The sequence below is a fragment of the Rhizophagus irregularis genome, chromosome 21 (genome assembly GCF_026210795.1).
Source record: "Rhizophagus irregularis chromosome 21, complete sequence".
Classification (NCBI taxonomy): domain Eukaryota; kingdom Fungi; phylum Glomeromycota; class Glomeromycetes; order Glomerales; family Glomeraceae; genus Rhizophagus; species Rhizophagus irregularis.
Window position 1 is genome coordinate 2,264,714 of NC_089449.1, and position 13,455 is coordinate 2,278,168.

Sequence of the window (13,455 nt, forward strand, 5' to 3'; positions counted from 1 at the left end):
ACAATTTCCCAATTGATCAAATAAATAAAAATTATTTAATACTTTATATGTCTTTTTTCTAGTAAATTTCTTTTTTATAAATAGGCTGAAACATTGAAACAATGTTTCCATTCGGATTTAATGATCTTCATCGCATCTTGCCATATAAATTCCTTTTCATTTTACTTTGGTTACATGGATTACATTAACCCTGTCACAATGCCACAATGCCACAATTACATTTTTTTCCTAAAAAATTTAACTTTTTAGCGTAATAAAATAATAATTATACTGTTACAATTAATAAATTAACCGGGAGTTATAATTATATTGCATAAAATAGTGTGTTTTAGCTTTGTATTTCGTTTCTTAGTTATTCGAAACCTTATTGTTATGAATCTACAAAATGTTCGACTGTTCGAAGTTACGATGGGTATTTTCTTTTCTTAAAAAAAAAAAAGGTCTTTAATGCATTATTTACCTTTTACAAGCAACTTTAATTGAGCGTTAATGCGGTTAGCATGAATAATGTAATTGTTTATTTCCAAATTTCACTCATATATTCCATTATTCCGATTTACGTTTTGTTTTTAGAAATTTGTACCCATTTTTAAATATTATTCTAAACTTAGTTTATCAAATCTGCAGTCTCAAAACAAAACAAATCGAATTATTGATAAGTAAAATTTTTATTCGCAGAGTAAATGCGGTGACTAATTAAATTTTGTCTAACTTACTAGATTAGGTAAACAATCCGTGATCTATTAATAATTTTCTTATTTTTAGTTTTTATTATGCATTTATGCCTTTCTTACATAACATTATATATACTATATATAGTTTGAACTACATTGATCACTTAATTCCGGCCAGATTAATTATAATTATACTAGATTTAAATTTTTCAGAGCAAAAATCTGAGTAGCTACTTGAAATTTAAAAAAAAAATTTTAAAAACAATTTGTAAACAATAAATGTATACACACTTATTAATAAATAATACAATTATTTTATTTATTAAAAAGTAAAAAAAGGGTAAATTTATTCATCACCTATTCTAATGTATTGCCCTCTGAGCAAAATCATGTAATTCCAGCCAAAATTAATACATACATCTAGCAAAAATAATAATAGTAAGAAGATTATACTTAATTGAATGATTATTTAAAGAAAATAAAAAAAAGTAATTTTAAATATTGATATTATTTCTATTTTATCACCCAAAATAACTTCCATTACAATTAAATCTATTTATAAAGCTGTTAACTTTTTTTTAAAGAAAAATTTTGGAAAATTTTAATTGAACTGAAATTTTTTTGCATTTATAAAGGCAATACAACTATTTATTATTCTAAATGTTATACTAAACAAATTCTTTCTTTTTATTTAAAATATGTGTCTAACTAAATAATTTTCTAGACTATTAATGAGCTTATTATTATTACAATAAATATATAAAATAATAAGTTTTATAATGTTTAAAATGGTATAAAAATTTATTTTTCAATAATAAGTTTTTTGTTCACTTTAAAGTTGGATTTTAAATTTTAATAACAATTTTAAATTTTTTTAAAGTAATATATTAAAAAAATAGTATAAATCATCAATATAATGCTAAATGAAAAATGAAATATATATATATATATATATAAATTAATATTTAATTTATTAATAATTATTAAAAAGAAAGTTTTACTTTAAAAAAAATATTTTTTAATCTTACATCTAACACCTTTTTTATTTTAATTTTTAATTAATTTATTTAAATACTTCTTTTAAATTATTAATCTTCTTATTAAATTGAATTTAAATCTATTTGTAATTAATTTGATTTTAGAAAGTCTAAAAAAAATAGTATATAATATTAAATTCTAAATTCATTATATATAAATTTAAATTCAATAATAAAGCATATATAAATCATTAAAAAAATATAAATTTAGATATTTTATTAAGGAATATGTTTTTTTTTGCACCTGCGATATGTCGTATCTCCCTTTTTTGGTAATTTTTATATATTAATTATGTTGATCATTTTTATCACATGACTTCGTTAAGATTTTCTATTTTTTAAAAAATCCTTGCGTGAGACCTTATGCACTTACTATATACTATAAGAAACCTTATACTATATATATTTTTGACTGTTCTACAAGTTTTCTTAATATATCAAAAAGGATTTAGAATGTCATTTTTGACTTTTATATGTAACATATTATAGGGGTGCGACATAACGCAGGTGCAATAAAAAATAAAACCCTTTTATTAAAATAAAAAATAAAGTATCTAAGACTAAAAAGTAAAAAAAATAAATCAATATACTAAATGTTTGAATTTTAGATTTAATTTTATATAATAGTATCATTATTTTAGAATAATGTTCATGAAATGACTTTATATGATATTCCTTCCATCTGGTTCTAATTTAATATTCTTTCGCATCTTTAAAAAGTGGAATCACATGATTATCATAAAAACTAAAAGTCAGAAAAAATATGTAATAGTTATCTTAACAATAAGGCTATAGAATTAAGAAGTTTAGATTACTTCTTTAAAAGATCTTCCAGTCTGATGATAATTAAAAATATACCTGAAATTATCACTGATTAAAAACTAATATATTGATAGCAGATATGTATCAGATTCAATATATGTAGTAAAAATGCAGAAAATCAGGTACCTGATATGTGTAAAATATATGTAAATATATATATCATATATATATCAATACCCAATATATATATAATATATAGATGATACTTTACAGAAACTTTAAGTTTTCAAGCGATATCATTTTGATATCATTTTGATATCAAAACAATACCGTTAAGATAAACTTAATGATATCAATTTTATATTGATTAAAAATGTTAAGTTTCTGTAAAGTATATAAATAATATGTATATTTACATATATTTTACATATATCAGATATCTGATTTTTTGCATTTTTACTACACATATCTGATACAGATCTGCTACCTAATATACATATGAGTTGATTTATGGAATTAAGTTTTTATATTCAAAAAACTAACTTTATTAAGTAAATGCAAATACAAGTTATATGAAAATGATAGATTCGCACCAGCTGATATAAATAAAATTGATTTAATTATATTATTTTTTGATTTTTTTTAATAATATCATTAAAATTAAAAAATTTAAATATAATTGTCATGACAAAATATTGAATAACTTAACGTGTATGTGTGTTAGATGAATGAATTTATATTCATTAGAAAGAGGTAATCAAGAGCTATCTATAAACCAAATATCGCATGAATTGAATCACAAGTTGCTAAATAATTATGTTCAATATATTTATTTTTAACTTTTGACTTTGATCGTTAATATCTTCACATATAGTGATTCAATTTAAATGATCTTTTTTCATTCAGAAAGAGTAGGTTCTGGGCTTTTATATGAATATAAATATATGTGTTTAGCATGCATGTATGCCGAGATATTAACAATTTGTTAATTGAATAAAACTCTGATACAAAAATTATAATTCTTACCAAAAGATGATCTTTACAGGTATTATTGAGCTCTTTTTACTTTACTTAATAAGGTTTTATTTGCTATTTCTGTTTTAAATTGAATAAATTAATAAAATCAATTTTAAAAAGTAATTAACAAGTAGAATAAAATCAGTATAGTAAAAAACAAAAAAAACATCTCAAAAACTCTAAATTATAACTCACATTTTTATTTTGTATATATTTTTACTAAAAAAAAGAAGGAACTAAGGTTAAAAATAAATGAAAAAAGATTTTTCTTATTAATATAAACTATTAATATTTGTTTCTTACTTACTGATTAAAAAAAACCTGCTATATATACCTATAAACTTTTCTAAATCACCTAATAAAAATCTGATTGAAAAGTGATTGAAAAGTAATTGAAAAAGAAAGTAGTTGCCATTGTTATTTTTGAATAAACATTAAAAATTTTTTTTTATGATAGATTTAGATCATCTGATTATGTAACACATATAATTTAGGCTTGTGAAACATAATTCTTGTTAAAATATGCAAATCTTTATAAAAATCTTAATTTTGGCTAATTTCATGAATTGGTGGATATAATTAGTTTTTGACTAATGTATAACTATCTTGATGCTATATTTTGAGAATCCTTTCCAATTACTAATTAATATTTATATATGACTCTGAATATTACATATACAACTCAGAGAGTAACTTTTTAGCAAATTGGCCTAAATTTCAAAAAAAAAATCACATTTTTTGCAATTATCTTGGCATATAGTGGTCTAATTTATGCGAACTTTTTTCATTTTGTAGCCCTCATCAAGCTCTACAAAATAAAAAAAATCTATATGAATCGGATTACTGGATGCTGAGATAATCGCAAAAAACTGAAAATAAAAAAAGAGTAAATTAGGTTTTTTTTGGCAAAAAGTCAGTTGTAAATTCTATAAAAGATGTCTGAGGTCCTATCCATATAAAATGCAAAGTTTTTAAGGTAGTTCAAGAAAAATACATGCGAGTTGATCATATACTATGAAAGTTAAATTAATTTAAATAAGATTATTGGTATAACGATTAATATTATTAGTATTTTTTTTTGTAACTATTTAAAGATTGTAACAGACTATCAAAAAGTAGCTGTAATAAGACTTCACTTACTTATAATAAAGGTTACTATAGGAAATTAACCTTTTATTAATGATTTTTACTTTACTTTTTTCTTAAATTCTATTAATTAATTAGCTAAAAAAGAAAAAAATCATAACAATATAACATAAAATTTTCTTTTATAGTAAAATCTGCAAAGAATTTTATATATAATTTTTATCTTAGGCCTGAAGGTGATCTATCTTATAAGTAAACAAAATTCTGCTATAATAACTACTGTAATTAAAAATAGAACTAAGATACGACTTACAAGGTTTTGCAGAAACAGAGTTTAAGTAATAAGAAGTAGAAAAGCAAGTCTTTTGAAAATAATAAAATTTTGAAAATAATGAATAAAAAATTGAATGGTACTTAAAGATGTTAGTCATAATTAAGGTTGCTTGCCGAAACCTAGGGGTTTAGGTAAGATGGCGTTTCGCCAAAAAGTGAAATTCTGCCAAAACTATATTAAAGTTATATTAAAAAACTGGCAAAATTTTAGAGAAAGGCAAAACTGCCAAAACTTATTATAAATGCCAAAGCTGCCAAAACTCTGCCAAAACTATAATAAATCTATGGTAAAATTTTGACGAAACTAATCGTAGGATTTTGAAAAGGTTTAGACAAGCAACCTTAGTCATAATATCATAATACAAAAATTTTATATGTTGTAATAGGTTGCAACTTATTAAAACATATGTAATAATAGGGTTGATAATTAAAGCTAATATTTTTAATGGTACTGGCAAATTAACTTTATTAGCAAAAATTATATTATTACTAAAAAGACTTAAGAACTGATAGGAAGATTGCTCAGTTTTAGAGAACTTAGAGAACTATAAGTAAAACTAATAGAATACTATAGTGATTACTTTATATCTAAATTACACTAATTTTTTTTTAGTTTTTCTTTTTTTAATTATTAATTTTACTTTAAATTTATTTTATTACTCCTTATTTTTTATTTTTTTTTATTTTAGATTTTATTTTGCAATTACAATAAGTTTTAAGAAGCATTTATAGGTATAGACTAGAGAAAAGAAAACCTTTCTAAGAAAGAATTATTTCATATGAAGCTTATTCCTCTAGCTAGAATTTTTTTCTAACAGTGCACATATAGTTACTTTATTATAAATTAACAAGTAGTTTGATTTTTATTAAATTAATAAATTTCTTTATATATTTTATTACTTTTATTTAATAAAGAATTAAATATGCTGCAGGTAACATAAAAAAAATAATTAAAAATCTATAAAAATTTAAAAAATATTATGGAATATTTGAATTTTGAATTTGTTTTTTAATTTTAAATATTTAAACTATTTTAATTTTGTTAAATAATTAAATATTTTAGTTTTACTTAATATCATTATTCCAAATAATTTAAATATTAATTAACAGTTATATGAAAAATTTGCAATTATTGTTTAAGTAAAAGTTATAATATTAAATTTTGTATAAATATAAAACTGATAAAGAAAATAGGGTATTGCTAAATATTACCAGTGATCACATGTAAAATATTTTTTGAATTTTCAAAAATTTTTGACTGAGATATTATTCTAATTATAATATAAATATCATTACTATATGTAAATTTATGGGTAGAACAAGTTTGCCTTAGATTATAAAGGCTGTTATTTAGATAGTTTTTGAGAAAAATAGAAAAGTTTGATTTTATAAGCAAAATACAATTTTTTGTTTTAAAAAAGATTTTTTTTAGTCAAATTTTCAAAATTTTAGTGTGATTAGTATCTATTCAGGTTTGTTTTACACATTTATTATTTAAATTGAAATTTTTGAAAAAAAATTTACAATGTGTTTTTTAACTCTGGCCAAAATTATAAATTTCGGCCAGAATTAAGTGGTGTGGTGACTAAAGATGTTAGCCGTAATTGATTGGCCGATGCCGTAATATTACAGCATACAGCATTACAGTTATGACACTTTTCGTAATACTGTAATTAGGCCGTAATGCTGTAATTGGGTTGTAATGCTGTAATTAGATCGCAATGCTATAATTAGGCTGTAATGTCGTAATTTTTAATGGCATAAAAATTTAAAATAAAAGTAATGAATTATAAAAGTAAATTACAATAGTTTATATGTCGTGTAATTTTAATTTTTAGGGGGTACATAAGACGCGTCGTGTTTTTTTTTGTATTTTGTATACGCGTTCGTGTAAAGAAAAAAATTATATAATGACCTAAAATCCCTAGGGGTGGGTGGTCGGGAGTGGAAGGTGGGAAATATTAAGTTTTTTTCAAAAAATTTATATTAAATTAGCATAATATCCTTAATAATTAGATGATTTTATGCATAATTTACATATAAACTTTTTTACAAAAAAAAAAATTATTATTATTATTATTTTTGATATTATTTACCCCTTAAAATTGAAATTACACGGTCACATATTTCCTAAAATCCGAAATCCGAAATCCGAAATATAATTCCGGCCGAAATTAACGTAATTTCACTTAAACATGTAATTTCAGCCGAAAATCATAATTCAGCCAAAACGGGAATGCAGATCTTTCCTTTTTTGGCGATAGCCGTTCCACAAAAATTGATTTTGGTGGGAACGACACTGGAATTTTGTGTAACAACACTTTCCTTTTTAGGATATTTGTTAATTTCTGCTAAAATTAAGTGCATAATTCTGGCCGAAATTACATACGTAATTTCGGAATTACGGCATTACGGATTAGTTACGGCATTAAGACCTAATTACAGTATTACGACCTAATTATGGCATTACAACCTAATTACAGCATTACAACTTTTGCTTTTTAATGTAGATAGGTTGCAACCTATTACATACGACACTGTGTCTTAATATTACAGTTACGGCTAACATCTTTAGTGGTGACGATCACCACTGGTGATATTTGATATTTAGCAATACCCAAGAAAATAATAGAATTTATTATTGTATTTTAATTTTAATATTTTGATTTATTTACATATAAAATTAATTTTAATCCAATGTGATTTAACTAAATTGATTTAATTTGGTAAATTTATATGAAACTTTATTAATTATAAAATTATATGTTTTAAACTTTAATCTTTTAACAAGTATATTTTTTTAGTTTTATTTATTTATTCATCTCTTATTAATTAACTCTTTTTTTTGTAAGTTCTTTGATATCTTAATATAATAGATATTAGATAATATTTTAGAAAAAAAAATTAAATAACATCTTATATATAAATAAAATTAAACATTTTTGAAATCGAAAAAAACTCTTTCCTGTACCGTTCATGTCCATTTTTCATACAAGAAATATTATGCTTTTTTCTCGTTAAATTACTAGAAAAATAGCACTCCAGTATTAAGACAAAAGTGTTCCTTGGTTTAAACAACACACTTTTTATTATCACTCTTTTCAGTTCGAACAAGTTCACAAGGGCTTAATAGTCCTTTAAAGACATAAAAATTTTGTTTTCTTGCAAAATTTTCTCAAAAGAAGGCGTAAATACGGTGCACCAATCAGATAAAAGATGCCGAATAAAGAAATTTTTATCGGCTATACTTTTTTCCGTTCAGAAAAAGTGAAACGGTATACAGAGGACCCCGGATATCTAATATAAAGGTCATAATGGACTTTTGGCCAAAAACACCCCTTTTTGCTGAAACTCAAAAAATCGTTTTTTGTAAATATCTCAGCATCCAGTAATTCAATTTTAATGAACTTTTTTTTATTTTGTAGCCCTCATTTAGCTCTACAATTTAAAAAAAAGTTCATCAAAATTGGACCACTAGATGCCGAGATATTTACAAAAAACGATTTTTTGAGCCCCTGAAAAATGGGCCAATCTGCCGAAAGTGTGACTTATGACCTGTTTTGGAGATATCCGGAGTCCTGTACACAGGGGCTGATACGATATACTCTACCTGAAAAGGAAAGTCCTACATCCTTTTACATGTAGATTCGTTACAGAAAGAGAAAGATATATTGACGATTGTTACCAACAATAGACATATAATAAAGAAATATGATAAGCCTTATTTGATTAATTCGGATCAGCCTATGATGAATACTAAATACAGGATTTCAAAATACTTGACGAATGTATTTTGTGGGTTACCTATTGATATAGAAACTAGAAACAAGTATTTTTTAAGAATACGTCAATTATTATTGGATAAACTTGTAGTTATTGAAAATAGATTGAAGAAACAAGAAAAGAATAGACAAACTACAACTTATATTAAATTCAGTCATGGTAGACGAACATGGTATTTGGGGTTCTACATCCCATGTTCATTTTGTAGTAATGTCTGTGCTTATGTAATGTCAAACAATAGAAAAGTATGCCAAAATTGTCGTTCTAAAGTGATAGTAACACCTACACCTCCCACGCGAAATACGTTTAAAAATTATTGTTAAAGTAAACAAATAGTAAGTAAACGCATTGGCATTACTTATACAAAAAAGGTTTCAATGGATAGTGGCACAGGTAACTATTTAGTTACATACTCAAATTTGGGTATTAACAAACAGTTCAAGATGATGAAAGAACAAGAGAAGTATAAAAAGAGGTTTACGAATAGCCTCAAAACTCATAAGAATAAATGGAATTACACTAATAATAGATTTGAGTCAAAGCCAGTAGTTTCTAAACATCAATTGAAACGAAGATGTGATATTCTTAAGAAACAGTATATATCTAACAAGGAATTGGAGTTTCTGTTAGACCAAGTTACAAGTAGATCAGGATACAACATGTTGAAAGAAGATATTTTTATTAACCATTCCTTCAACAGTGAATATTTTCTGGAATTAAGAAAGAAAAAAGAAGCCACTTTTGAACGCGAAAATATTAAGGTGGCCGAACAATCGACCAGTACTAGTAAGAATATTATGGTCAATGATATTACCACAAGTTTTCAAGAGCTAGAAATTAGAGAACAGGATAACGTGCTTCCCTGGCAAGAAATACTACGTAGACAAATACCGATTACCAGGCCTGAATTAGATCTTAAAACTCTAACGACATATCGTAATGGAATGAAAAGAAAAAGACTTGTTTATAATTTGTCTCATAATTATGTTATTGATCAGTGTGATACAAAAGCTCGTAAGATAAAGAGCGTCTCGTGGTATTAAGAAGGTACGAATAAGTAATTAGTTATTTTTGTTTTGTTTTTCTATTTTCTTTTGTGGGATGACTAATTACGAAGAAACAAATTATCAAAAGGAAAAAAATGAATAATTATTTTAGGATTTTAAATCATTCCTTATCTGATAATATTTACATAAGGCTATTTGGTTAGAAAGAAAAATATATAGACAGATTGTCTATTGAATTTATTTTTAGTTTCACACCATTCCATATTTGATTATATTTACATATGGCAAATTTTATTTGAAAGAAAAATATATAGACTTCTTTCAGTTGTTTTAAAGAATTAATTATATATAGTATTCATCATTCTGTATTCGATAGTATGTACATACAGCTTTTTTAATAAAGAAAGAATCATACATGCACGTTATTTATAACGTGTAGACGAGTAAAAATTTTTTTAGCTACAATTATACTGGAGTATTCAAGAGATGATATAGATATACAAGAATTAAAAGTTAAAATTAATGAGCTTGGTATGTGGGATATTAGACGCTTATATGATTTTACATTTTTAATGAAGAATCAAGTTAGTTGTCAGTTAATAGAATTATTAAGGTGCTATAAAATAACTGAAGAAAAATTGTTGTATAAGGTACTGAAACAAATAACTGGGAGAGTATTATTAGAATTCAAAGTGCTTATTTGGGAATCAAGGAACGAGTTACAAATAAAGGAAGAAAAGCGGTGCGGTATTAGTGTTAAAGATAAAAAAGTTAAGTCATATAGTAAACGCACTGAAGTGGGTGTTAAAAATGTTGGCTGTAATATGTTAGAAAGTAATTGGAATAAATGGAATGATTTAGCATTCCATCGTGGCGGTCATTGGGCAAATTTTTAGGTAGATCATGACAGTCACCTTTGAATTTGAGGTCGCATCATGGTTTTTAACAATGATGTGATCATTTAGGTGACAGGTCGACTTGTTCTTTATGAAAAGTAGTCTTGTTTCATAATGCTTAATTCTTATATGTATTTGTTTATCTTATATTTTGTAAGTTTATATATGTAAGTAAGCGTGATTATAATAGGACATGATCGCATCTATAATAAAGTTTTAAAAAAAAAAATAAAATAAAATAAAATAAAATTAAACATTTTTATTAATTAAAGAGTTTTATTAATTTACTCCTTAAGTTAAATAATCTGGATTAAATTATTTTCTTAAAATTTATATTTTACATCAATCATTTTTTTTTTAAAAAAAAAAACAATGTTTCTTGTAATTATAATTTACATTTTTTTAAAAAAAAATTTGGATAAAATTATAAAATTTATTAATAAGTTAAATTATTTTAATTAAATCATTTTAGATTAAAATTAGTCTTATACATAATTAAATAATATTAATTAAAAACTTATTTAAAGGTAGAAAAAGTAAAATTTTTTATAAAACTAATATTAAATAGAAGTTTACTATTTACTATTTAGTGATCATTGTCTGTATCATATGATTTTTTAATTTTAGTTAGAATTAAATAATTAATATAAAAAATTGCTTTTTTTATATCTGTTTTTATGAGAAATAAATTTTTTTTTTGAATTATATAATATTACTCAAATTTCCAAAAAAGAAAATTTAGCCAAAATTATAAAATTTGGCTGAAATTATAGAATGTACAATACAGAATTTTTATAATAGGAATTTAAAAAAAATTTAAATAAAATTTGATTTTATAACTAAATTTTAATTTTATAAAAAAAATTAAATTCTATTTGTTAAAGAAATTGATTTATAAAATAAAAAAAAAGTCTTAATTTTTTAAATTATATAAGTATCATGTGATATATATATTAGCTAATTAGAAATTAGGATTTTATAAATTATATGATATAAAAATTTATATAATATATTTATTTAGATCATTTTAACATTCACTAAAGGTTAAATTTATTGGAAGTGAATTTTACTATATCACGTAATATTTATTATATTAAAATTTAGCTAAGTAGATCAGTAAAATTTATCGTATCACATAATTTCAAATTTTTTTGTATTTAAATAAAAATATGTAAAAAAAAAGTTTTTTTTAATAATCATTTAAGCATGAACTTTTAAAGTTTATTAACAAAAAGTTTCTTTTTAAATTACATAATTTTAATTAGATTATTACACTATCTACTAATCATTTAATCCAAATTTTTTATTAATATAAACTTATAGTAATATATAAGAAAATTATCAATTAATAATATACAATTAATAATTTTATGATGGAAAAAAAATAAATATGTAAAAAAAAAATGAAGTGTATAATGAACAATCATGGAAAGTAAATTAGAAGGATAATGTGAAAAAATAAAATTAAAGTAAAGGGATAATGAAAATAAAATAAGAGTGAAGGAATAAAAATGAAATAGAATAATGAAAAACAAAATAAGAATAAAATGGACTGAATAATGTAAAATAAAATAAAATAATGAAAAATGAAATGAAAGCAAAAGGAATAATAAAAAATAAAATGAAAGTGAAATAGGATGATAAAAACAAAATAGAAATAAAATGGAATGATTAAAACAAAATGGAATGATATAAATGAAATAAGATGACAAAATGAAATGGATGATAAAAATAAAATGAGATAATAAAAAATAAAATGAAAAGAATGAAAGATATGAAAAACAAAATGGAGTAATGAAAATGAAATGGAATAATGTAAAACAAAATAGAATAATAGAAAATAAAATAGGATTGAAGAAAATAATAAAAAAATAAAATAGGAGTGAAATAGGATGATAAAAATAAAATAGAAATAAAATGAAATAATATAAAGTGAATTGAGATGATGAAAAACAAAATGTAATAATGAAAAATAAAATGGAGTAATGAAAAATGAAATGGAACAATGAAAATAAAATAAAGTAATAAAAATAATAAAAATGAAATGAAATAATGGAAAATAAAATAAAGTGATGGAAAATAAAATGCGAGTAAAAGGAATAATAATAAATGAAATAAGAGTGAAAAAAATAATGAAAAACAAAATAAGAGCAAAAAGAATGATAGAAAAATAAAATGGAAGCAAAGAGGATAATGAAATAATAAAAAATAAAAGAAACAAAAAAATAATAGAAAATAAATGAAAAGGAAGTGAAATGAATATAGAAAATAAAAAGGAAATAAAATGAATGATAGAAAATAAATAAAACTGTTAGTATTATTTTCAATAAAAAAAAAAATAAAATAGCAAAATATTAGTAATTAAAGGTGAGTTTTAACTTAAACTTCTTAAGTTATTATTTTCTGAAAAATAAAATAGCATAAAAGAAAAAGAATATTAAACTAGTGAAGTAATAAGAAAATAAATAATTTTACTAAATAATACTATAAAAAAGTAGAAAATAAAATATGTGTTATGTGTTTGTATAAAAATATATAATATGGTGAATTTTATCAAAGTAAATTTAAAATTTTAATGCATTGCAGATCAAAGTAAAATTTACCTTAGTAAAATTTACCAGAGGTAAATGTAAAATTAATTTTATTTATTTATTATATTTCATTATAAATTGATGAATTTAGATACATAATAATGAGATTTATATTTTATTATATGCATTTTTTGATATATAATCATTATTTATAACATTAAATTGATCTATACTTAAATTATTTTGTTCATTAAATTTTTTTTTTGCAGTTTTAGAATTTTTTTTTCTTCTTAACATATTGAAAAAAAAATCTGAAATATAATAATAAT

At 22.3% G+C, this 13,455-nt stretch overlaps 2 protein-coding genes across 2 annotated transcripts; both read left to right on the top strand.

Annotated features, from left to right (window-relative positions):
- Window positions 1-8,658: 8,658 nt before the first annotated feature.
- Window positions 8,659-9,015, top strand: OCT59_013917 (uncharacterized protein; the record flags this gene model as incomplete). Its single annotated transcript, XM_066141839.1, has 1 exon — window positions 8,659-9,015. The coding sequence occupies one exon, from the start codon at window positions 8,659-8,661 to the stop codon at window positions 9,013-9,015; it is 357 nt and encodes a 118-aa protein (XP_066001932.1).
- A 120-nt stretch (window positions 9,016-9,135) lies between these two features.
- Window positions 9,136-10,595, top strand: OCT59_013918 (uncharacterized protein; the record flags this gene model as incomplete). Its single annotated transcript, XM_025330213.2, has 2 exons — window positions 9,136-9,706; window positions 10,159-10,595. 2 exons carry the CDS (start codon window positions 9,136-9,138, stop codon window positions 10,593-10,595), a joined length of 1,008 nt encoding a protein of 335 aa, XP_025182503.2.
- Window positions 10,596-13,455: the final 2,860 nt, after the last annotated feature.